Genomic DNA, 27,207 nt, shown 5'->3' with positions numbered 1-27,207 from the left:
TAAAAAATAAAGTCTATTGGAAATGTGTGAGTCGGTCATCATGCAAGTATTATTAAGCTCAGCAGGGTCAGCGTTTGCAGACAGCACCCCCCTTCTCAGCAGGCCACGTGTGAGACAGAGGTTACCTCAGAGCAAACCCTCACATGCCAAAGGGACTTTCTTCTCTGCTAACTTTTACAGCTTGTGGAGGAAGCCGTCTAGTTCTTCGGAGGCCCAGGGACAGGAGGCCAAGGACAGGCAGCTGGACAGCTGTGGGCTGGCTTCCCGAGAAGCCTGCCAAAGTGCGGCAGGGTCCAACTTCTGGTTCCCGGGGCTGCCACCAATACAATGCTGCTGCCGTGGAAGCCAGACGCAGGAGAGATCTGCTGTCACCCAGGGCCGTGCTATTTCCACATTGGGTTGTTCACCTGTCCCCGCTGCTATTTATATCTTTCTGTGTTAGTTTGTATCGTTTATGCTTTTCCAGACCTCTTGTCTCACAGAACAAGAAAACCTGCTCTCACTTTCCCGGACAAGTCTCTCTAAGTCAGTGGTTCTCAGCCTTGGCTACATTGCAATCACCTGGGGAGATTAAAAAACAACCCCTATCTGGCCCACCTGCTGAGATTCTGCGTCCCTTGGTCTGGGCATGCGTGGTTGGCCAGCTTCCCAGCTGGTCCTAATGTAGCCAAGCGGCTCAGCACGGGCTCAGAGTCCTCGAGGTGCACACGGGCTCCAGCCGGCCACAGGAGGAAGGTTGTTTCCATCTCATAACGAGTGTTAAAGACACTCATCTCTCCCCCAGCACACACAGGAAGGTTCTAGGGAACATTCTTTCAGTTTATTCATGGATTTTTAAAATATGTTTTTATTGATTTTTTTTTAGAGAGAGGAAGGGAAAGAGAGATGGAAACATCGATATGAGACACAAACATTGATCAGCTGCCTCCTGCACGTTCCCCACTGGGGATGGATACCCCGACATGTGCCCTGACCAGGAATCAAACCGGGACCTCTCAGTCCCTGGGACGACGCCCAGTCCCTTGAGTCACACCGGCCGGGCTATTCGCCGATTTTTATAGGTTCGTATAGAGCACCTACTATGTGTGAGCTGGGTGCTGAGAAACTGCAGACACTTCCCTCAAAGAGCTCAGTTTACAAATTGTCATCAACCTGCACATGTCCAGTACAAAGGACTAAGTTATAGGGTCCCTAAGGGCTCACTGTTTATGCTTATAGTTTGGACAGTCACCATTTGACAAGCCTTGGCTCAAGGGCTGTGTCAGCCAGACAAAGGAGGGGGTGGTCATTGTCTTCCCCAGTCAAGGGCACGAAGCCTTGGAGGGCCGCAGGGTCTCACTTCCCGTTGTAAAGATCGTTCTCAAAGGAGATAGTCTCATCCGCCTGGTAGCGCACTGCAGACACATTTGGTGAAGTTTCAGCCAGAGGCTCTTTGCTGCAAAAAGAATAACACGAGGAGCGAGAAGCAGATCACTTCTAGAAAACGAGCAGCTCTCAGCATATTTGTTTATTTGCGGCACCAGAGCCCCATTCACACAACCTATCAAATGACTAGAAGCTTCCAGAGTTCTGAATATTAAGTTGTGCAAAAAAATTTTAATAAGCAGGATTCACAAACAAAAACAAAACCTAAAGTATTCAGACTATTCTCCTTCAAGAGACTCATGGAATAGAATACAAAAGTGGGAAATCTAAGACAGTTATCAGACATCAAACGAACAACTAAATCAAGACACATATTCTCAAAGGTGGCTAGGAAATGGTTTGGCTGGTGTTTTTCCAACTGTGGATGGTGCCCTTCAGAGAGGGTTATTAAATCTATACAGTGACCTGCATCCTGTATTTAAGATAAACAGAGACTACAAAAGAACAGAAAGTATTGGATGTAGTAAAATAGTGTTTCACATAAGTATGTACTGGATCATGGTGTCAAAATCTTACTGTGACTCTATGGTCAGAATTTGAAAGCCACAAGTTACACAACTTTTACAATACACCAAGTATATAAAAGGTTAAGTGCAGAGTTTTGATATAACTGATGTTTTATAATTTGTACATAGTGATTGTTTTTATTCCCTGAGCCTGCCCAGAAAGGATACCAAATGCACTGAGTCTTCACTCAGCTCAGGTCTCCCCATGAACCAGTCATACATGTGAGAAAGAGGTGAGGTGTCAGTGGCTCAACATGAGTCCCTGTGATAGCTACCCAAAGAGTGTCATCATGAATGCGCTCCCTCTCTCCCTCTCTCTCTCTTTGCTTTTTATATTTAACAACATTTTCTACAAAAAAGTATTTTTTTTTATAATTAAGCAATAAGAAGTGAACATCCATAATGTCAGAAGTGAAGGGCAGAAATCAACGAGAGGATGCTGTATTCCAGGATTTTCTGCCCGGAAGAGGAGGTTTTCTCCTTCTACCCCCGGAAGTAGGAAGTCAGGTCGTCTATAAGTATGGGTTTTGGACTCTGAAAGACCAAAGATTGAGTCTTCTATCTGCCACATGGTGTGAACTTGGATGTCACCTAATGTTCCTAAACCCGTTTTCCAGTCTATAAGGTGAAGATAACAGCGCCTGGCTCACAGGTGTATTGCTATGAAGAATGAGCGCAGTAACAGAAGCCGTCTGTGGAGAACGTACAGTGTGCTGGGTATTGTTCAAGGCAAAGTCTGTGGGTTGGCTCATGTAATTAAGACACAGGAAAGATTGCCATCCACCGAAAGAGAACCAGGAATAATGAATGGCAGCCCAAGAGGGATGGCTTCTGAATCAAAGGAAGACCTTGCTTAGAGCCCAAATGGGACTAAATGAAGCAAGCTGCTTGGAACTGGTAGGAAGTAGTGGTTTTGTACCATGACAGTGTTTGCTTTGATGACCACAGGGGTGGCTGAAGGTAAGGGGATCTCAGCTTTGATATGGACAATAGGGTGGATTATAAAAAATTATAAGCCAAATGCAGACGAGGACAGGTAACCAAATGAAGGAGCAGAGCGGACAGGGGTGGAACGACGGGGGAAGGGGGGGCTGGGGACAAGTGGAGGCACTGGCCCCACCACAGTGCTTTTGCACTGCGTCAGCCTGGAGGTGTCTCCCTCCAGACCTTTGCCAGCAGCCTGCTCTGTCTGGGCTCACCACCCAGCCCCTCACCCTGCTGACATCCCCACGGTATTTGCCTGGAAGCACCAACAGGACCCTGATTATTTGCTTGTAGGTTTTGTCTGTGTCCTTCATCTCTTTGGAATATAATAGGCTTTCAGTAAGCAAGGCACTGAATGAAATCGAGAACAAAACAAACAACTCACTCAATCATGATTTAGTTCTCTTACCTTGAGAGGCAAGGATTGGGTGCTGTTTCTGCCATAGTTCCTGGCTCAACTCCAGGGAAATATAGAAAGCTAAAGATACCACTGGGAGGTGCGGACAGCGATGGACACACTCATTGAACTAGGTTTTTCAGGATCCAGGGTGTAAAATGGAGAGTTCAGGAGGAAGAGGAAAGGAATAGAGAAACATTTTCTCCATTTTCACTTGAGCAGAAACATCAAAAGGCCTTGATACAAACCTTTCAAACTCACCTTATTTGCAACACCTTTCTTTTCACGTATAAATATTCTAAATCGGGGAGGAGTTGAAGAGAAAATTAAACATGTCAGCCAAAGAGTTCATGAGATCTTTTCCCAAATATGTATATTATTTTTGCTATTACTTTTATTTTTAATTCTCATTGAAGAATATGGGGGTTCTCTGTGTGTTTGTTTTGGATTGTTTCACTTGATGTTTAGAGAGAAGAAAGGAGAGAAAGAGACAAAGAGAGAAACTCGTCTGTGATGGAGAATCAGTGATCTGTTGCCCTCCCATGTGCTCTGTCACACCAACTGGGGACCAAGCCCACAACCTAGGCATGTGCACTGACTTGAAATTGCACCCGAATACTTTTGGTATATGGGACAGCACTCAAACAATCGAGCCACCTGGCCAGGGTTGTTATTCTTTACTATAAACAAAATCTGTACAGAGACAGGCTGAAAAATTGAATTTAGAAAAGTGTTTTAAAAAAGGGAAAACAAAGAAAACTCAGACCAGGCTCTTCCCTGGTACCGTCAGATAACTCCTTTTTACCATGCGGGACCCAGAGAAGCCCCTTCGTGCAATCTAGCTCATGTTCATTGATGGTTTAGTGTACTCACACACATGCCCCCAAACTATTAATAATTATATTTCATCTTTAAAAAATGGCCTGGCCGGCGTGGCTCAGTGGTTGAGTGTCGACCCATGCACCAAGAGGTCACCAGTTCAATTCCCGGTCAGGACACATGCCCAGGTTGTGGGGGGCATACAGGAGGCAGCCAATCAATGTTCTCTCTCATCGATGTTTCTATCTCTCTCTCCCTGTCCCTTCCTCTCTCTCTCTAATCAATAAAGAAAAAAAAAATTTTTTTTAAATGAATGATTGTATTTCTGTCATGGAGGCTGGTTACACACACACACACACACGCATGCACACACAGCAGGTAGGTGACTAGTTGTAGAAACCCGTTATTCCAGCCTTAGCCCTGACATCTGTTTCCCTTCCAATGTCTCCTTCGCCCCTTCAGCTGGGTGAGTGCTGTAAGACCCTCAACATCATCCTTCATGGAACCAAAGGGGTCTTGAGGGGAGGGGAGGAGAAGAGTGAACCAATCTTACTTAGGTCAGTGGTTTGTGCACTTCAAATCCCAACTCTCCTCAGCAAACTCTTATTCTTAGCATTTACTTTCTGCTATGATAAATTTAAATTTCATTTTTCTCTTTCTGGGCCAATATTTTTAAGGAACAAAAGGACCAAGGTTATGAAACAGGAAGTTGTGTGTGATGATGTAGCGTGTGAATCTCCGTGGACCCAGACAGTTTGACTCTAAACCCTCCCTCTGTTCCCTCGACACAGTACTGAAATGACTTACTTTTGGTAACTATGGCAGCCAAAATCGTCACCAGCGTCAGGGCAGCAATGGTGAGTCCAATGTACAACGACTGCTTGGAGCCCCTCCATGGATCCTGTTCCAACCAGGATCCGTGCTAAGAAAACAGCAGATTGAAAAAGCATCTTGTTAGAATGATGGGTAGAAAACATTTCCTAGCCCTGGTCGGTTTGCTCAGCAGTTTGAGCACCAGCCTGTGGTCCAGAGAGACCTGGGTTCGGTTCCCACTAAGGGCACGTACCTCGGTTGCAGTTTGTCCCCGGCCCTGGTTGGGTTGTGCGGGTGGCAGCCACTTGATGTATCCCATTCACGTCGATGTTTCTCTCTTTCTCTCCCTCCCACTCTATCTGAACAAAAAATGTCCTCGGGTGAGGATAAAAAAAAAACATTTCCTAAAAGAATGTACTCAGACACATTTACCTTCATTGGCCCTTGTCCACTTCTAGAGTATGAGGGGTAAGTCCAGACGATCTGAGGTTGTAACCACGGGGAAATTGTAAGAGAACTTGAAATTCAATATGTATCTGGGGATGTGGAAATACTTTATATCACTCTTGGAGTGGGATTTACGTGGGTGTGTACATTGGTCAAAGATCAAACTGTACACTTCAAAGGGTGCTCTTTATTATATGTAAATTATCCATATTATTATTTTTTTATCCTCACCCGAGGACATTTTTCCATTTTTTGTTCAGATAGAGTGGGAGGGAGAGAGAGAGAGAGAGAGAGAGAGAGAGAAACATCGATGCGAAAGGGACACATCAAGTGGTTGCCACCCGCCAAGTGGTTGCCACCCGCACGATCCAACCAGGGCAGGGGACAAACCGCAACCAAGGTACATGCCCTTAGCAGGAACCAAACCCGGGTCTCTCTGGACCACAGGCCGATGCTCTAACCACTGAGCCAAACCGGTTCCCATAATATCCATATTATTTTAAAAAACCAATAAGCTATATCTTCTTATATCAAAAAAGAGAAATCAATTTTTGTTCATATATAAATTGATTTGGTGATGGTATCTATGTCATTTGAATGTGCTCAATTATTGCATCTGGTCATTGATACAGACCTTATGTTTTTTAATTATAACTCAAAATTCTATTTATGTCTTATAAATGGGTCTGAAAGCAGCTGCCCCCAGACATGGCCCTGATGCTGTGCAATTGGACAGAAATGCAGAATTTTGTTTAAATCTCTTGGTGCGGTTCATAAGGATCGCCCTTGTAGAATAAGCCTAAAATATGCCAGGCCCCTTTACATAGCTTAGCTCTAATACTAAAAAGATCCCACAGGGTAGATATTTTAATAGAAGGCAAGTGGAATATCAGAGAGAGGGACCAAGCCTCTGGCTGCATAAATGCTTAATCTCTGGAGTCAGAACCCTGGCTCTTTCACCTGGTCACTCACTCCATGGGACCCTCAACAAGTTATTTAGCTTCTCTGAACCTGTAAAATTAAACAGGGTCTGTGGCCCTGGCTGGGTAGTTCAGTTGGTTAAAGCATCACCCCGATATACCAAGGTTTCGGGTTCCATCCCCAGTCAGGGCACATAAAGCAGCAGCCAATGAAGGCAGAAATACGTTGAATGACAGGTCAGTCTCCTCTCTCTCTCTCTGTCTAAAAATCAATTAAAGTTTTTTCTGAAAGGTATTATTGTTTTAAAAAAGGAAAAAGCTCATTCTTACAAAAATAATATCTAGCACTTCACTCGGACACTACTGTTCAAAAGGCCTAAGCAAAATATCTCCCCAAACATAACACTGAATCGCAGTGTTTTCAGCCTTTGTTAATGAAGCTGTGTGCAGACTCCGCAGGCTCTGAAAGACACAAAGTCAGGGCAGGTCGGGGCCGCTGACCGTTCTCAGAGCTGCCGGCCAGACTCCAGAGAAGGAGCCCAAGGGCTTACTTTCTGGGGGATCATTCAGTCAGTCAGCTCATTAGACATTATCGATGGCACTATGTGGGTGTGCTTAATTGACGAGCTAATTAATCTCTTACTATTGAGCACTGAGGTTGTTTATAACATTTTCATGAGTATAAATAGCAGCAATGAACACATTTTTTTATAAAACTCCATGCATTTGTTCAAGTCTCTCCTTAACACAGTGTCCAAAAAGTTGACCTACTGGGTCAAAATGTATGCTGGGTTTTTTCAAGATACCAGGGAGACATCTTGACACCCTCGGGATCAAGGCACAAAAAGCCCATGATTTTGCTACTGCCAATCACGACCTTGCAGCTAAATTGCTTCCATTCATGTTAAACCTACCTGTCCTACAGGTAGCTGAGGCCACACCACCTCACCGGAATGTGTTTGCTTTTTTAATTCAGCATATGTCTGGCCATAGAGCAATATGATTACCATTTCCCTAGTAACAGATCTGATATTTAGGAGGTACATACAAATTCAGCCCACATCCATCAGATCAATCAGTGTCTACGCATGTGAGTTGTTAAAACTTCTTGTATAACTCCGATGTGGTGTTCTTGTTGTCACTAAGATATACAACATAAAGTCTTTAAACCTACACTCAATCATTCCACTTTCCCTGAATTTCTATTACGACAGCCAGGTTGCCATGTCTCACCCCTTGGGCCAGGACTGTTCTCATACCTCAAACTCTTTTGATAGTTGCTTCTACGAGTTATTTAAACACATAAAAAGGAAGTGGTTTCTATCAGCCAAAAGAAAAAGGTCCTACTGATAGCTACTCCTTTAATGATAACTGAAATCTTCCTGAGTATGTGATGTTAACTCACTCTCCTTAAATCAGTTCATTCTTTTTGGTCCAATTTTTTGGCCAGGAGAAAGTCTGTTGTGTGTGTGTTGTGTGGATGTGAGTACAATATCGCTTATCAGGCATCTCTTACAAACTGCTCTACCTATATCTATATGAACTTTACCAATCAATTGAAGCATTCTTATTTAACAAACAGATTTTTTCTTCTGTGTCTCTTTTTTTTTTTTTTTTTTTTTTATCCTCATCCGAGGATACTTTTCCATTTTTTGTACAGATAGAGTGGGAGGGAGAGAGAGGAAGGGAGAGAGAGAGAAACATCGACGTGAAGGGACACATCGAGTGGCTGCCACCCGCATGACCAACCAGGGCCTGGGACAAACTGCAACCGAAGTACGTGCCCTTAGCGGGAACCGAACCCGGGTCTCTCCGGACCGCAGGCCAACGCTCTAACCGCTGAGCCAAACTGGCCAGGGCTCTTCTGTGTCTCTTAAATAGAGAGAATCAATCTGCGGGATCACCTTACAGAAGTAATCTCTAAATATAATTTTCTTCCAGGCAGAATTCCTAATAAAATAGGAAGGAGTTTGCTTACAGTTTCATTGTGTTGACCACCTGAAGGCTGTGTCACAGTGCTGTTCCCATCTGCTCAACAAAAAGAAAATTAATTTCAACTATAAAAAATATTAATTTTTGCTACAAACACTAAATATAATCACATTGCTGTCTGGTGATGAAAAGATGAATAATAACATGGCTAAATGCAGCCGGCTTTGCAAAGGTCATACCAAGTTACTAGTGTTTATTAACTTATCCTGTAAGGTGTGATTTTAAACTTTGTCATGGACCCTGTGAAAATAGACCCCTTTTATCTTCTTTATAGAAAAAAAAGTGTATTACATATAAAGTTTTACCTATAATTTTAGGAGCACAGACGCCATTCTTGGATTCAGGTAAAAATGCCACATAAAGTAATAAAAAACAAATGTTTGTATGCCAGCTAAGACCGGTCAGTGAGTGTCCAGAGGCCACACGCACGTCTAAGATCCAAGCACTCTATTTAGAATGGACGTTACATTGGTCTGACATTCAAAATGTAAAATGCACTACGATACCTAAAACAGGTGGCACGTGACTCCTACATTCTGTGCAATGTGCCTACGCATTGATCCAGAAGTACTTCAGAAAATACATGTTATGTCAGCCCTAGCCAGGTAGTTCAGTTGCTTAGAGTGTCATCCTAATACACCAATGTTGTGGGTTCGATACCCAGTCGCTCACATTTAGGAACCAACCAAAGAATGCACATATAAGTGGAGCAACAAATTGATGTTGTTTTCTCTCGTGCTCTCTCTCCCTTCTTCTCTCTCACTAAAGCCAATGAAAATTAAAATAAATTATAAATGTATTTAAAAAAAAAAAGAGTAGCCCAGCCGGTGTGGCTCAGTGGACTGAGCGTTGTCCCACAGACTGAGAGGTCCCGGTTTGACTCCGGGTCAGGGCACCTGCCCGGGTTGGAGGCTCGATCCCAGGTCGGGGACGTGCATGAGACAGCCAACAGATGTTTCTCTCTTACATCAATGGTTCTAACTCTCCCTCCCTTCCTCTCTCTCTAAAAAAATCAATAAAACCATATTAAAAAAAATAAAGATAAAAACTAAAAGTACATGAGATAACATCATCATTTCCTGGCATATACAACTGTTGAAGGAGAGTGGTGGACCATATGACAACCAAAATCCCTTCCGGAGCTAATACTATGTGTGTGTTTGTGTTTTAATGTACCTTGTTTTCAAAAGAGCAGGTCAGTGAAGAGCAGAACAGCCCCGTCACCCCGAGTCCCGGGCTCCGGCACTGCTGCTTGACGCATAAGCAGACCTAACACTCTGCTTCTGTGAGGCCGCAGCCCATGGAAGGCTGCCTCGGGCACAGCGGAGGGCTGGCGCCAGAGCCTCGATCCCCTGCCAAGATGGCAGCAGTCACACGTCGTGGGGACACAGCTGCTCCGAGGTCTGTTCCACCCTGGAAAGCTCTGCCTTCACCAGGTCGTACTGACACGGTATTTGGAAAAGTTTTCCCAACTCCTACCTTCTTCCTCCTCACACCCCTACTGCTATTGCTTTGTGTTCGTATCTATTTCCACTTTGTTTATGGGTTTGTAACACTTCGCACTAAGGATTCCACTTTCAAAACCGAGTGTCACCATAAACCTAAGACCAACGGAATGATCCTTCTGTGACTCTCACTGCAGGTCCATTTTAAACTACCCATCATCCAGGGATGATTGGCAAGGGTCAGGCCATAGGGGGCCCCTACAGATGCCGTCTCCTGAGTACAGTCAGTCGTACACAGGAGGAGTTTGCAAAATTTGACCCTGTTTGGATAAGCACAAGGACACAGCCAGCTCTGCGTTACCAAGGGGTTCCGCGTGGGGCTCCCGCATAACCACCATGGGCACAGAGCCGGCTGGGGAAGACGACAGGCTTCAGCATCACCTTCCCCCGCCATGGGAAAGACAGGCCAATCTTCCCTTTGTAAAGAGCGGAGATTGCATGGGACCGGCCCAGAGTGAGAGAGTGGGGCTGACGCTCTCTGGTGCCAGCGCTGGTGTCCTCGGCCATCTCTGTGTGTCCTTGTCAGGAGCAAAACAGCCTCCTTGATGGGCTGAGGCTCAGCAGCGCAGGCAAACGTAACCACAGGAGAGCAGTTCGGTCTGGATTTCCCTGTTTTATAGTGAAATGGGGTCCCATGTAACCCCAATCTGGCCCAAGAGAGCAAGCTCAGTAATAAATGTGGAGTCAAGATGGGTTCACTTGATTTGAAAAAACAGAGATATGCATGAGGATGTCCCCAGATCGTACAAGCTACCTAAGTTAGTCAGGTACACGGACAATAGTTGCTATTGTATCTGACACTTAACCTCTTATAACTATGTCCCAAGCTCTTCATCTCATTTAATCCTCACGAGGATGCTACATGATCAGTGATGTTCCATCCGTTTTAGAAATGATGAAAACAGATTCAGAGAGTGTAAGACATTTGTTGAAGTCACATAGCTTGATCAGAGGGGCCAGTGTCAGCACTCATGTCAGAATATGTGCTCTTAACATGTCAATAATTATCAAAATTGGAATGCTCTAAGTCTTCAGGAAAGAAAATGGAGTTACCTGCTGGGCAAGAAGAGCTGGTTGTATTTCTTTCCCGTGGAGTGACAGGCCAGGTTTCATTTGTCTGCATTGGAGAAGATGAAGTAGTCTCTGAAATAAAACGGGTGAAAAAGCTCTATTCTATTTGTAGAGAGAAATCTCCATGCCCCTCTGCCCAAGAAAAGTAGGCAACAAAGCTAAAATTAGAAATTACTCTGAACTCTCTCTTAGAAATTTATTCAGACATAACATTGAGGCACCGTACCGCCCTCTGGATAGTTCATTATCAGAACAAATCTGATGTAGACAATGGTCTTGGTAGTTATATATGGATACAATTATTTCACACTGTTCACACTCAGGATCTCCCTGAATGCCCAATGCCTACAGCTGTGCATCCCTGTCAGACACCTGATCAAGCTTTTACCCACGCAAATGACATTTCATTTTCATGGAACAGAGTTGGGAGTTTACACTAATCTGTCCTCCCATGGTCACAACAACCCCAATCTGGGTTTCTTGAACGTTGTTCAAGTTCCCAGTTATCCATCCACACGTTTCCAGGGAGATGCACACGTGGACCAGCACAGGATACATACTCACAACATTTAACTCCTTGAAGGTGATTACGTTGCCCAATGTCTCGACTTGGTAATGATTGACAAGCCTCAAAGCCAGGTTCCTGGTAGACTTTGACCCACCTCCTACTACAGCTACATTCTGCGCACTCTTTTGTAAGACTCATTTCCTGTGTTGTCTGACTCATCTGCCATTTCTCACCACAAAGCCTCTCTCCAGGATCTTTACATTCTCTCCCCTCAGAGCCCCACAGAACTTGACAGCAAGTTAGTGGTGCTGGCAGGACAAGAATCCTCAAACCTTCCCTTTGCCTCTCCTTGGTCTTCCTGTGTCCTCTTTCCCACCATAAACGTCACATTGCAACATCACCCTTCCTTATGTTCTGAAGCGGTGTCATGTGTTCCCCCAAGACTGAACCCTGTACCAGGATGCGGCTCTCTTTAGGATGAAAGAACAGGATAATATAAAAAGTCAGATGGTCAGAGTCTATCCAACTAGATCTGTGCAAAAGACCACTTGACCTTAACTTCTTTCCCGAGTTTGACTTTTATGGGCATCTTTCTTTGCTCCCCTGCTCCTACAACTTACATCCATTCCATGAATATTCTAGGAAACTGGCATGTGCTAGAGTCACTGAGGACAGGCAGGGAGTGGATGTGAAGGTAAATGTCTCTGCATTGAATTAGCTCTGGTGTTCACCTTCCTCCTGTACTGTAAAGCTCAACTCTAAACTCAAACTCTTAGGAAACTTTTAGAATAAGTATAAGGCTCAATTCAATTAATAATAATATTAATAATCCTCAGGAGGTCACACAGATCTTTACTTCTGAATCTCTGCTTTAAGTGAAGTAAAAAACATATATATGTTTGCTAAACCAAGTCCACTAACCCGCACACTTTTGCAGGCACACATGAAGTCATACTAAGTATAAAGAAGCTAAATTAATAGTGAGAAAGTCAACAGATTCTCTCACATATTCAGCTGCCTGGGGATATCATAAGAATTTAGTGATATAATACTTGTAAAATACTTAATATGGTTTTTAATGTAGGAATCAAAGTAAATATTATTATCTTCACTGGAAATCTTATCTTCCAGTGGAGGCTCCACATCGGAGTGGACTAAATGATCTCCACTCAGAGCTGTTTCAGAGGACAGATGTAATTAGCCTGATCCTTCTTCTTTTGCATCCCTTAGATGTTCCTCATAAACCTGTGCTCAACTAGACTAAATCCACGGCATCCTCATTAGATAAGCAAGGTCAGTAGTCTAAGGTAAGCAGGCCAATAATAAAAACATTTGATGATCTGATATAAAAAAAATTGGGGTTCCCTCACTCTAAAAATATTTCTGGGTACAAAATATGCCTACTATATAGAACAGTGGTTCAGGAATAGTATAAAGCCATGTATTTAACCCAGGAAAGGACCCTTACTTTATTGTACATCTGACTTTATACATGCCCTGGGTGGTCCTCATCCTCTCAATAGAAGGCTTCTAGTCTCAGAAGTACATCAGTGAACCTGTCTTTTTTTGTCATTGTTAATCCTCACCTGAGGATATTTTTGCACTGATTTTTAGAGAGTGGATGAGGGGGGGAGAGGGAAAGAAAGAGACAGAGACAGAGAGAAAGAGAGAGAGAGTCCAGCCAGTGTGGCTCAGTGGTTGAGCATCGAACCATGCACCAAGAGGACACCAGTTCAGTTCCCGGTTAGGTTGTGGCCTGATCTCCAGTGGAAGCATGCAAGAGGTGGCCAGTCGATGTTCTCTCTCATCGATGTTTCTATCTCTCTCTCTCTAAAATCAATAAGGAAAAAAAAAAAATTTTAAAGAGAGAGAGAAAAACATCGATGTGAGAGAGACACATCAATTGGTTCCCCCTCCATGCTCTCTGACTGGAACCTGGAATGGAACCTGCAACTCAGGTAACTTCCCTTGACCAGAAATCAAACCCAAGACCCTTTAGTGCATGGGCCAAAGCTCTAACCACTGAGTAACACCAGCCAGGGCAGTTACCTGAGTTAATGTTTGGTGTTGATGCTGGAGTTGTAGGTGCAGAGGTGAAGACCGTAGGTGATGTTGGAGCACCGGTGACCTCAGGTGGAGCTGGAAATCAACATGAAAGCAAGGATGAATCAAGCAGCAGGAGCCAAGAGCTTTATGTTGGGCCTGTACACACACATCCAATGAGACTGGCCCCACGCAAAACTGGGCTCTAATCTCCCTTGCACTCAGAGTTCTCATTTTTGACCAACTAGAATGTGACGGGATGGCTTGAAGACACGCTTGCAAAGAGAAACAGTTGTATTGCAAGGTGTATATTTCAGGAGGTTCGGAGGTGAAAGGAATAACCTAGATTTACAATGAAGCACTTTAAAAAGACCAACCATTTCTGCCTTACTTATGTATCTTCATAACCAACTGTGAAGCGGGTAAAAGGATTAAGCCAAGACCTGTCCCTGCCTTTTCAGTGGTGAATAAGTAAGACATTTTTTAAATATTATTTCTATATTTCATTACTTTTTGGTCCTTCACCACTTTCCCCCATCTCTGCCTGCACCCCTGTTTACCCCCTGCTATCCCACTCTGTAGTCCATGTCCTTGGGTTCTTTCTCTCTTCTGTCCAATTCCTACATTCTTAGAATGTTTACCAAATAAATAGCACTCAGTTCAATCAGTCCTGAGGGTACGCTCCCAAGGGACCAGCACCCTAAATAAGGATAATCCTGTGCCCCCTGGCATATGTTAGATGACACAGACAATGTTCGCATCTGGCTAGAAGGTGGACTAGACCACAGGAAGTAACTGGGACTCCTCCCAGAGTCAGGGGGGTGTAGGACATACCCAGAAAGAGAGCCAGAACCAGAATGAAGCCCAGACACAATGCCTGGCACAAAAGCAGCTTGATAAGGCCTGATTAACAAGGCAGACCTTTTCTCCCCAGGCGCTCTGTCACCTGTAAGAAGTTTCCTTAAATCTCAACTCTCCCAACTATACACAGAAACCTTAGAATAGGCACAAATACCTGGGAAGCTCTTTCTGAGAGCTCCAATTTGATTTGGAATCGAGCCAATTTTTGTCCTGCCGAGGAAAACCCTGTTTCCCAACAAATATCTTGTCTACCATATGCAGGGCTTTAGTCTGCAGCTGAGGCCAGCAAACCCCGTGTGGGGGCTTTGAGGGCGCTGTGGTCCCCGGGGCAGCTGCTCAACCCTGTCAGTGTGAAAGCAGCCAGACCAGAGAGCACAGGGAATGGGTATGCCATGTTGAACTTGATCTGGCTTCGGGGCTTCAGTTTGCTGTAGTCAGAGCTTCTAGAGAAAACACAATCCACACACTTCCCTCCCATTTGAAATCTAATCTAGAGGGAAAAAAGTAAGCAAGCAAAAAATGTGATGGAAGGAGCATAAGGAACAAGAAGAGGACACCCAATCAGAGGGTCTGATGAACTGTTTTCTTCAATGGAAAATAGCTTTCCCAGAAAGAAGCCAAGAACCATGAAGAAAAATGTTATTGAGCAAAAGCTCTAACAGAAGGCGAAGAGTAAATTCAACCTGTGCAAAATGCAAGAAATCTTAAGCAATGAATTGGTTATTGGAGACAGAGCGTCACTATGGCTGAGAGGTGGATTTAAGAACTTTCAAACCTATAGAGAACTATTTAAAAAATGTGTTTCAGCCAAACAGAGGATTTCAACAGACTGAGATAAACACTTTGGAGAACAAAAGTTTGCAGGGTTTTTTTTCATAGATTTGGGATTAAGGAGCAAATTTAAGGACGATTACATGAAGACAGGAGGAAGCAAATAGGATGGGATTACAGGGTAGTTAAGATTACATGGTCCCATCCGGTGGTGTCACTCAGTGGTTCCATTCTCCGTCAGGGCACATGCCCAAATTAGGGCCCAAGCCCCAGTAGGGGGCATGCAGGAGGCAGCCAACCCACATTCACTTCTCTATGTTTTTATTGCTGTCTCCCTCTCCCTTATTCTAGATAAATCAATAAAGTAAAAAAAAAAAAGATTACATGCTCTCTAGAGGACCCTAAAGAGTGGGCAGGTTACAAGGAAGTAACCTGAAGGGGGCATTTCAAAGATGTGTTGACCTAGATGCACAGAGGCAAGGGGCAGGATTTGCTAGACAAAAGGCAAATTTTTAGTAAAGAAGTTGTATAACTAAGGTATGACTATTCACCAAGACCTACGCAGGTAGGAATTAATGATGACATCACCCTGTGAGGTTACTTTCCATAGAATCACTTCTTTCTACTACTCACTGAATAGAGCAATGGCCTTCTAAATACCTATTAAAGGATTAGTGGGCTCTGTAAAATTTCCTAGTGACTTTTTTCTGTATCATTTTCTTACATTCAGCCAGATCAGATAGCTACAACTCCAAAAGATGCAATCATAATCTCTTCCCATACGCCCTCCTCACATCTCTTTGTAGCCTACTCTCTCATCACCTTCCTTGACTTTCCTGAATTGCCTTCCACCATGTAGCTTCCCGAGTCAGCTGTTTTCTCCATCTGAACTGACCTTATCTTACTTTCCTTCCTAAGGCAAACAAGCCAATTCCAACAGTAGGAAGTTTACCAAATAAAGTTTCTCTTCATTAGAAAAGAATACAGACATAAGTTATTAAGGCCACAGGTATTGGGTTCTACTGTCAATATGAAATCTTAGTAGAAAGAGATTCATTAAGAGAGAGCACCAGAAACTAGAAAATTCTGAAGGCACTGAGCATGTCCACATTAACATGAAAGCAACACAAACTTCCTAGAGTTTTGGATTTCATGAAAATATTAAAAGCAACTGGTGAACAGTTATTAGGATGCAAATGTTGTCATATTATAATGAGGTCACTTCAGTGTAGAGGCAACAAGACTGAATTGACAATTGTTATTGTTGGCGAGCTATCTACTTGTCAGTACACACAACGACAAAATAGACCTGAGTTATACCTATGATGTACAGGGATTTCATAAGAACTAAGTGATATAATACTTGTAAAGGACTTAGTATAGTTCCTAACATAAGAAACAAAGTAAGTATTATTTATCTTCACTGAAATCTTATGCTCTAGTAGAGTGTCCAACTTATGAGTGGACTAAAGGATCTCCACTCAGAGCTGTTTCAGAGGACAGATCTCATTATCCTGATCCTTCCTTTGCATTCCCTAGATTTTCTTCATAGACCTGTGTTCAACTGGGCTAACTCCACGGCATCCTCATTAGATAGTCAAGTACAGTGGTCTGAGGTTAGTTGTGTAATAATGAACATTTTGATTATCTGATTTGAATAAACTATGGGTCCCCTCACTCTAGAAATACTTATAGGTACAAGAAGGTGTCTTCTATATAGAATGGTGGGTCATAGATACTGTAAGGCCATGTATTTAACCCAGGGAAGGACTCTTATCTTAGATTGTAAGTCTGACTTAAAACACATCCTGGGTTGTCTTCATCACCTCAATAAAAGGCTTCCATCCTCAGACATACGTCAGTTTACGGGTCTTTTTTTTTATTATTGTAAATCTTCACCCGAGGATATTTTTCCATGGATTTTTAGAGAGAGTGGACAAGGGAGGGAGAGGGAGAGACACAGACAGAGACAGAGAGAAACATCTATGTGAGAGAGACACATCGATTGGTTGCTCCCTGCATGCCCTCTGACTGGGACTTGGGATAGAACCTTTAACTCAGTTGACTTCCCTTGACTAGGAATCAAACCTGTGACTCTCTAGTGCATCAGGCAAAGCTCTAACAACTGAGTAACACCAGCCAGAGCTGTTTACCTGTCTTAAGAGTTAGTGTTGATGCTGGAGTGGTAGACGCAGAAGTGGCGGCCTTAGGTGATGCTGGAGCACCGGTGACCTCAGGTGGAGCTGGAAATCAATATGAAAGCAAGGATGAATCAAGCAGCACGAACCAAGAGTTTTATGTTGGGCCTGTACACACACATCCAATGAGACTGGCCCCACGCAAAACTGGGCACTAATCTCCTTTGCACTCAGAGTTCTCATTTTTGACCAACTAGAATGTGACGGGATGGCTTGAAGACAAGCTTGCAAAGAGAAACAGTTGTATTGCAAGGTGTATATTTCAGGAGGTTCGGAGGTGAAAGGAATAACCTAGATTTACAATGAAGCACTTTACAAAGACCAACCATTTCTGCCTTATTTATGTATCTTCATAACCAACTGTGAAGTGGGTAAAAGGATTAGGCCAAGACCTGTCCCTGCCTTTCCAGTGGTGAATAAATAAGACATTTTTTAAATATTATTTCTATATTTCATTACTTTTTGGTCCTTCACCACTTTCCCCCATCTCTGCCTGCACCCCTGTTTACCCCCTGCTATCACCACTCTGTAGTCCATGTCCTTGGGTTCTTTCTCTCTTCTGTTCAATTCCTACATTCTTAGAATGTTTACCAAATAAATAGCACTCAGTGCAATCAGTCCTGAGGGTACGCTCCCAAGGGACCAGCACCCTAAATAAGGATAATCCTGTGCCCCCTGGCATATGTTAGATGACACAGACAATGTTCGCATCTGGCTAGAAGGTGGACTAGACCACAGGAAGTAACTGGGACTCCTCCCAGAGTCAGGGGGGTGTAGGATTAAAAACCACTTACCGCTAAAACCACAATGAAGCACAGACACGCCCTGGCCGGTTTGGCTCAGTGGTTAGAGCGTCTGCCTGGGGACCAGAGAGACCTGGGTTTGGTTCCCGCAAAGGGCATGTACCTCGGTTGCAGTTTGGCCCTGGCCCTGGATGGGCTGTGTGGGTGGCAACCAGTCGATGTGTGCTTTTCACGTTGATCTCTCTCTCTCTCTCCCTCTCTATCTGAACAAAAGATGGAAAAATGTTCTCGGGTGAGGATTAAAAAAAAGCACAAACACAATGCTTGGCACAAAAACAGATTGATAAGGCCTGATTAACAATGCATATTTTCTCACCAGGCACTCTGTCACCTGTAAGAAGTTTCCTTAAATCTCAACTCTCCCAACTATACCAGAAACCTTAGAATAGGCACGACACCCTGGGAAGCTCTCTCTGAGAGCTCCAGTTCAACTTGTAATGGGGCCGATTTCTGTCCTGACGAGGAAAACCCTGTTTCCCAACAAATATCTTGTCTACCATATGCAGGGCTTTAGTCTGCAGCTGAGGCCAGCAAACCCTGTGTGGGGGCTTTGAGGGCGCTGTGGTCTCCGTGGCAGCTGCTCAACCCTGTCAGTGTGAAAGCAGCCAGACCAGAGAGCACAGGGAATGGGTATGGCTGTTCCAATAAAATGTTACTGATAAAACAGCCAGTGGGCCTGTTTTGAACTTGATCTGTTCCAGGGCTATAGTTTGCTGACCCTGATCTCATGCATAGTTCGAGCCTTTTCGCGAAAACCCATTCCAATCACCTACTTCCAGTTTAAAATCAAGTCTAGAGGAAAAAAGCAACCATATAAAAATGTGACAGGAGGAGCATGAGGTATAAGAACAGACACCCAATCAGATTGTCTAATGGACTGTTTTCTCCAATGGAAAACACCTTCCCCTGGAAGCCCCCAAGAAACTGTAAGGAAAGTTGCTGGTGAGCAAAAGCTGTAACAGAAGGGGAAGAGTAAATTCAACCTGTGCAAAATGCAAGAAACCTTAAGCAGTGAATTGGTTATTGGAGACAGAGTGTTTACTGTGGCTTGGTTATGGACTTAAAAATTTCCAGACTTGTAGAGAACTATTTAAAACATGTGTTTCAGCCAGACAGAGGATTTCAACAGACTGAGACAAATGCTTTGGAGACTAATAGTTTGCACTTTGTGTTTATGCATTTGGGTTTAAGGAGCAAATTTAAGGAAGATTACATGCAGATTGGAGGAAGCAAATAGGATATGCTCTCTTGAGGATCCTGAAAGGGTGGTCAGGTTACTACAGGGACGTGACTTAAAGGGTCATTGGAAAGATGTGTTGACCCAGATGCACAGAAATAAGGGCAAGGCTTGCTTTAAAAAAGGCATTTTTTAGTAAAGAAGTTGTATAACTAAAGCATGACTATTCACCAAGACCTGCCCATGTAGGAATTTAGGATGAGTTCACTCTGTGAGGTTACTTTCCATAGAACCCTGTCTTTCCTCCATAACCTACTTCCCACTGGATAGAGCAATAGCCTCGTAAATACCTACCGGCTAAAGAATCAGTGGACACTATAAAACTTCCTAGTGATTTCCGTCCGAACCAGTTTCTGAAATTCAGCCTAATCAAGATAATTACAACTCAAAAAACCTGCACGCATAATCTCTTCCCATCCTCCCCCTCACATCTCTGTGTAGCCCACCATCTCATCACCCTCTTTGACTTTCATGAATTGCCTCCCACATATAGTTTCCCCAGAGTCAGCTGTTTTCTCCATCTCAACTGACCGTATCTTACATCATAAGGCACAAGAGCCAATTCCAACATTGGGAGTTTACCAACTAGAGTTTCTCTTCATTAAAAAAAGATGCAGACATAAGTTATTAAGGCCACAGGTATTGGGTTCTACCGTCAATATGAAATCTTAGTAGAAAGAGATTTTTTATCCTCACCCAAGGACATTTTTTTATTTTTTGTTCAGATAGAGTGGGAGGGAGAGAGAGAGAAACATTGATGTGAAAGGGACACATCGAGTGGCTGCCTCTGGCACAACACAACCAGGGCTGGGGACAAACTGCAACCGAGGTACATGCCCTTAGCAGGAACCGAACCCAGGTCTCTCTGGATGGCAAGCTGATGCTCTAACCACTGAACCAAAATGGCCAGGGCAGAAAGAGATTTATTAAAGGGAGCACTAGAAATTGGGAAACGCTCAAGAACCTACTACTTTCATGCTATGTAAGGCTGTTAGCATGTCACATCAACATGAAAGCAACGCAAACTTCCCAGATGCTCAGATTTCATGAAAATCTAAAAGCCACTGGTGAACACTTGTTGGGTGCAAATGTTTTCATACTATGATAAGGTCACCTCAGTGTAGAAGCAACAAGACTGAATCAACAATTGTTATTGTTAGTGAGCTATAGACTTGTCAGAATACAGAACTATAAAATAGGACTGAATCATACCTCTAATGTACAAGGATTTCATAAGAACTAAGTGATATAATACTTGCAAAGGACTTAGTATGGTTCTTAACATAGGAAACAAAGTACTATTATCTTTGCCGAAATCTTATCCTCTGGTGGAGGGTCCACTTCAGAGTGGACTAAATGCTCTCCACTCAGAGCTGTTCCGAGGACAGATCTCATTAACCTGATCCTTCCTCTTTTGCATCCCCTGGATGTTCCTCATAAACCCTTGCTCAGCTGGGTAAATCCTCGGCATCCTCATTACATAGTCAAGTGCAGTGGTCTGAGTTTACTTGTGTTATAACGAACACTCTGATGATCTGATTTGAAAAAACTCTGGATCCCCTCACTCTAGAAATACTTACAGGTACAAGAAGGTGCCTACTATATAGAATGGTGGCTCTCGGATACTGTAAGGCCATGTATTTAACCCAGGAAATGACCTTTATCTTAGATTGTTGTACATCTGACTTTGTACACGCCCTGGGTGGTCTTCATACTCTCAATAGAAGGCTTCTAGCCTCAGAAACACACCAGTTTACTTGTCTTTTTGTTGTTGTTGTTGTTAATCCTCACCTGTGCATATTTTCCTACTGATTATTAGAGAGAGTAGATGAGGGAGGGAGAGGGAGAGAAAGAGACAGAGACAGAAAAACATAAACATCAATCTGAGGAAGACATCGATTAGTGGCCCCCTGCATGCCCTCTGACTGGGCCCTGGGATGGAACCTGCAATTCAGGTGACTTCTCTTGACCAGGAATCATACCCGTGACCCTCTGATGCGTGGACCAAAGCTCTAACCACGGTGTCAGACCACCCAGGGCATTTTACCTGTCATAAGGGTTGGTGTTGATGTTGGAGTTGTAGGAGCAGAGGTGGTGGCCTTCGTTGTTACTGGAGCACTGGTGACCTTCGGGGGAGCTGAAAACAACATGAAAGTGATGAAGAAACAAGCATCATGAACCAACAGCTTTATGTTGGGCCTGTACACAGGAGTTTCCAATGGGAGACTGTCCCCAGGTCAAACTGGACACTAAGCTCCCTTGAACTCAGAGTTCTCATTTTGGACCAACCAGACTATGACAGGGGAGGTCTCGAACACAAGTTTGCAAATGGGAAAAAGCTGTATTGCAAGGTATATATTTTGGGAGGTTCAGAGGCAAAAAAGAATACCCTGGATTGGTATAGGGAATGGGTATGGCTGTTCCAATAAAACTTTACTGATAAAAGAGTTGGTGGGTCTGTTTGAAACTTGATCTGCCCCAGGGCTATTGTTTGCTGACCCTGATCTCAGGTGTAGTCAGATCCTCTTGGGGAAAGCCCATTCCAATCACCTCCCTCCAGTGTAAAATCAAATCTAGAGGAAAAAAGCAACCATACAAAAATGTGACAGGAGGAGCATGAGGTATAAGAACAGACACCCAATCAGATTGTCTAATGGACTGTTTTCTTCCATGGAAAACACCTTCCACTGGATGCAACCAAGAAACCATAAGGAAAGATGCTGGTGAGCAAAAGCTGTAACAGAAGGTGAAGAGTAAACTCAGCCTGCGCAAAATGCAAGAAACCTTAAGCAGTGAATTGGCTATTGGAGACAGAGGGTTCACTGTGGCTGAGTTATGGACTTAAAAACTTCCAAAGCCATAAAGAACTATTGTAAAAATGTGTTTCAGCCAAACAGAGGATTTCAACAGACTGAGACAAATGCTTTGGAGACTAATAGTTTGCAGTTGTGTTTATGCATTTGGGTTTAAGGAGCAAATTTAAGGAAGATTACATGAAGATAGGAGGAAGCAAATAGGATGGGATTACAGGGTAGTTAAGATTACATGCTCTCTTGAGGGTCCTGAAAGGGTGGTCAGGTTACTACAAGGAGGTGTCTGACCGGGGCATTGGAAAGATGTGTTGACCCAGATGCACAGAAACAAAGGGCCGGGCTTGCTTTAAAACAAAAATGCAAATTTTTAATAAAGAAGTTGTATAACTGAAGCATGACTATTCACCAAGACCTGTCCAGGTAGGAATTTAGGATGAGATCACCCTGTGAGGTTACTTTTCATTGAAACCCTTCTCTCCTTCATAACCTACTTCCCACTGGACACAGCAATGGCCTTGTACATACCTACCTATCAAAGGATTGGTGGGCTCTATAAAATTTCCTAGTGATCTCTTTCTATATCATTTTCTTAAATTCAGCCAGATCAAGATAACTGCAACTCCAAAAGAGCTGCAACTGTAATCTCTTCCCATCCTCCCCCTCACATCTCTGTGTAGCCCACCATGTCATCACCTTGACTTTCCTGAACTGCCTCCCACATACAGTTTCCCCAGAGTCAGCTGTTTTCTCCATCTGAACCGACCTTCTCTTACTTTCCTTCATAAGGCAGACAAGCCAATTCCAACCATTGGGAGTTTACAAAATAAAGTGTCTCTTAATTAGAAAAAATTGAGATAGAAGTTATTAAGGCCACAGTTATTGGGTTCTACTGTCAAAATGAAGCCTTGGTGGAGGGAGATTCATTGATATGGAGCACCAGAACCCGGCCCGTGGCTCTGGTTAGAGTGTCGACCTGATATGTTAATGTTTGCAGGTTCAATATCGGGTCAAGGCACGTACATGAATTGAGCAATGAATGCATAAATAAGTACAATAATGTGTCTCTTTCTCTCTCTACCTATCTAAAAATCAAAGAATTAATTAAAAATTTTAAAAAGAAAGAGCACCAGAGACCAGGCAATCCTCAACTCACCTTTTTTTTTTTTTTTTTTATCCTCATCTGAGGATATTTTTTACATTTTTTCCATTTTTTGTTCAGATAGAGTGGGAGGGAGTGCAAGGAAGAGAGAGAGAGAGAGAAACATCAACGTGAAAGGGACATATCAAGTGGCTGCCACCCGCACGACCCAACCAGGGCCGGGGACAAACTGCAACCGAGGTACGTGTCTTTAGCAGAAACCGAACTCGGGTCTCTCTGGACTGCAGACCGATGCTCTAACCACTGAGTGAAACCGGCCAGGGCTCTAGTCACCTTTTTAATTGAGTGTTAAGACTATTAAAATGTCCACAGCAAGAGGAGTAAATTTCCCATATTTCTAGATTTCATAAAAATCTTAAAAGCAACTGGTGAACAGTTTTTGGGTCGCAGATGTTTTCATGTTGCAATAAGGTCTTTTTTTTTTTTTTAATTGATTTTTAAGAAAGAGGAAAGGGTCCTGGCCGGTTTGGCTCAGCGGTTAGAGCATCGGCCTGCGGTACAGAGAGACCCGAATTTGGTTCCCGCTAAGGGCACGTACCTCGGTTGCAGTTTGTCCCCGGCCCTGGTTGGTTGTGCAGGTGGCGACCACTCGATGTGTCCCTTTCACATCGATGTTTCTCTCTCTCTGTTCCTCTCTCTCCCTCCCACTCTACCTGAACAAAGAATGGAAAAATGTCCTCGGGTGAGGATGATAAAAAAAAAGAAAAGAAAAAAAGAAAGGGAAATATCAACGTGAAAGCAAAATATATATAGGCTGATTCCTTCATGCCCCACAACCGGGGCATGTGCCTTGACCAGGAATCAAACCAGCAGCCGTTCTGTGCACCGGAGGATAACCAACCAACCAAGTCACACTGGCCAGGGCCGCAGTGAGGTTCATTTTAATGTTCAAACAAATAATGCTATGACATAAGATGACATGACATATACTTCAAAAAGTCCAAGGTAGGGAGTGTAGGGGTAAACTATATATTTTTACACAATGTGTATGGCAACGCAGTTGAATTGATAAATATCAAAATTGGTGATGTATCTACTTAACATCTTATATAATATTACCTAATTTTTACTTTTGAAATTCTCCACCTTAGCTGTAAAATGTTAAGAAAGGTCATTTTATAAACTTTGATTGACTTCTGAATAAATGCAGCTGGGGAAAATGCTCACCACGTTCCCAGTGGAGCAGGGAATGCTTCCCCTGAGCTAACCAGCATTTCTGGAGCACCGCTTGGAAAGAGAGCCCCTGGCTGGGAAGATGCTCTAGCCTACGTTCTTGAACCAAGGTTGTTTTTAACACTTCGTTCTACACAGATAAGCAATTCTATTTCCCATCAGTTATTAAAACACAGGATTGTAGGACTCCCCCCCCCCCTTTCTTGATTGAAGGAAGAGAATGTTACTACTAACAGGAAACATCTCCGTTCACCCACGAGGCGTGATCACAGGAAGAAGGCAGGCAAGCTCACCTGGCTTGACCACCAATGATACGTGGATTTTCAAATCATTAAACCACCCAGTGTGCTCAACGCGGCAACAATAGGTGCCACTGTCAGACTCAGCTGCATCCTCTATGGTCAAGGACACATTCCCCCGGGGAATGATGCCGTGGAGATCATAACGCTTATCCTTCCGAAAGGTGACTCTGTATCCATCAGTCCAGATGAGTTGATTTGAGCATTTAAATATAGCACAGCCCCCTCGGCCCCAGCACATGGACGTGATCTCAGAGGCTGTTGAGTAGGTGCAGGGTAGCGTGACAGGCTGACCCACCACGCCGGTCACACGTGCCTGAGAATCCACAGCGTCTGCAAATAAGAAAGCAGAGCAGGAGGCCTCAGTGTTTCAATTTTACATTTATTTCTACTTTTTTCTTTTTGCAATTTATTTCATTTCTAATCTTGGATCTTTACATCTTGAATCTGAACATTTTAAGTGTTTTTCTGTATACATCTTTATCAGTTGTTTTTTGATAGTTGTAAATAACACATAAACTTTTTTCTGTATTTAGGATTATTTACTAAGAGCATAAATTTCTAAAAGAGAAATTATCAGGATAAAGACCAGAAGTATTTCCCATGTCTTCTTTTCAAATTTCTTTCCAAAATGTTTGAACCAAATGGCACTCTAGCAATACATGAGCATGTATTTCATTCTGTGTTTGACACGTATCGGCTTATTAAACCATAATGTATACATGTTGCTTTTCCCCTCCTAGAAATACATATGAAAATTCCATGCAATTAACTTTTTACTGCTATTTCTATTTATTTATTTATTTTTAATGGTTTTAAATTTTTTTTGAGAGAGAGATAAAAACATCAACGTGAGAGAGGAACATCAGCTGCCTCCTGCACGACCCCCACTGGGGACTGGGCCCACAACCCCAGCATGTGCCCTGACCGGGAATCGAACCGGGACCTCTCGGTCCATGGGACACTGCTCAGTCCACTGAGCCACACTGGCCAGGCTTCGCTGCATTTTTAAAAATGTCTATTGCAAAGGAAGTCACCTCACTCCCCATCTCTCGTAAAAATAAGCGGAGCTACTGTGTTCTTTGAAGTACTGACGGCTTAAAGACAGAAGTCTCATGAACTCTTCAGGATTGATTTTTAATTTTTTTTTTTTTTTTATCCTCACCCGAGGACATTTTTGTTCAGGTAGGGTAGGAGGAGGAGAGAGGAACAGAGAGAGAGAAACATCGACGTGAAGGGACACATCGAGTGGCTGCCACCCGCACGACTGACCAGAGCCGGGGACAAACTGCAGCCGAGGTACGCGCCCTTAGCGGGAACCGAACCCGGGTCTCTCAGGACCGCAGGCCGACACTCTAACCTCTGAGCCAAACCGGCCAGGGCAGGATTGATTTTTAGATGAAGCGTCTCAACACGTCCAGGAGGAGCCAAGGCTGTGGTGCCCTTGAGGACGGTCTAAAAATCCAAGTGGAAACCCGTTCTCATGAGTGGACGACAAGCACTTGAGCAAGGCCCACTTCCCCTGGAGAACCCAGAGAACTGGGGAATATTCGACCAAGTACGACATTATGCCACTTAAAAACAAAAGCTCGGCCCTGGCCAGTTTGGCTCAGCGGTTAGAGCGTCGGCCTGCGGTCCAGAGAGACCCGGGTTCGGTTCCCGCTAAGGGCATGTACCTTGGTTGCAGTTTGTCCCTGGCCCTGGTTGGTCGTGCGCGTGGCAGCCGCTCGATGTGTCCCTTTCACATCGATGTTTCCCTCTCTCTCTCTCTCTCTCTTCCTCTCTCTCCCTCCCACTCTATCTGTACAAAAAATGGAAAAATGTCCTCGGGTGAGGATAAAAAAAAACAAAAAAAACAAAAACAAAAGCTCGCCCTGGCCGGTTTGGCTCAGCGGTTGGAGTGTCGGCCTGTGGACCAGAGAGTCCCCGGTTTGGTTCTCGCTAGGGGCATGTACACACACACACACACAAAAACAAAAGCTCTCCCGTGTGGTAGTGGCGTTGACACCCTATATTGTCTTCATGACAATCAACAGCACAAAATGTACAATGAAAGACAGGCCCCTTTCCCATCCTCTCCCTGTTTCTTCTTTCCATCCCTTCCCACACCGTGATAACGCTGGTACTATTTTTCACATACATGGAGAAGTCCGTGCATACCCAGCTGTCTACCTACCTTTCTTTGCCTTAAAAACAAATGGCAGCATGTGACACACTGTTATCCTCGGCCATAGATTTTGTAATTCATGGCATTTAAGCAATTTCTTTGGAGCAGGATTTCAGCCCGGTTCTTTGTTCACTGGGTGACCACTACCTCCCAGCAGAGCCCAGGCACATCCACCCTCCTCCACCGCACCCACACATCCCTGGGCTCCCCAGGCTCAGAGCTTCCAGACCCAGCCCACCTATCCACTTACCTGTCCAAAGTAGTATGAGGCCTGTGAAGGCTACCCAAGGATGCAT

At 43.8% G+C, this 27,207-nt stretch overlaps 1 protein-coding gene across 1 annotated transcript; it reads right to left on the bottom strand.

Moving 5' to 3' along the window:
* Window positions 1–1,335: 1,335 nt before the first annotated feature.
* On the bottom strand, window positions 1,336–27,207 carry LOC118643501 (hepatitis A virus cellular receptor 1 homolog). Its single transcript, XM_036281609.1, has 11 exons — window positions 27,162–27,207; window positions 24,699–25,077; window positions 21,348–21,437; window positions 19,832–19,896; window positions 17,216–17,305; window positions 13,437–13,526; window positions 10,862–10,951; window positions 8,290–8,339; window positions 4,939–5,053; window positions 3,574–3,610; window positions 1,336–1,435 (listed from the first exon to the last, which is right to left on the bottom strand). Exons 1-11 carry the CDS (start codon window positions 27,205–27,207, stop codon window positions 1,336–1,338), a joined length of 1,152 nt encoding a protein of 383 aa, XP_036137502.1.

The sequence above is a fragment of the Molossus molossus genome, unplaced genomic scaffold, assembly GCF_014108415.1.
Source record: "Molossus molossus isolate mMolMol1 unplaced genomic scaffold, mMolMol1.p scaffold_m16_p_4, whole genome shotgun sequence".
Taxonomy (NCBI): domain Eukaryota; kingdom Metazoa; phylum Chordata; class Mammalia; order Chiroptera; family Molossidae; genus Molossus; species Molossus molossus.
The sequence above is the reverse complement of the archived record's forward strand: the minus strand, read 5'-3'. Positions and strand labels throughout refer to the sequence as shown.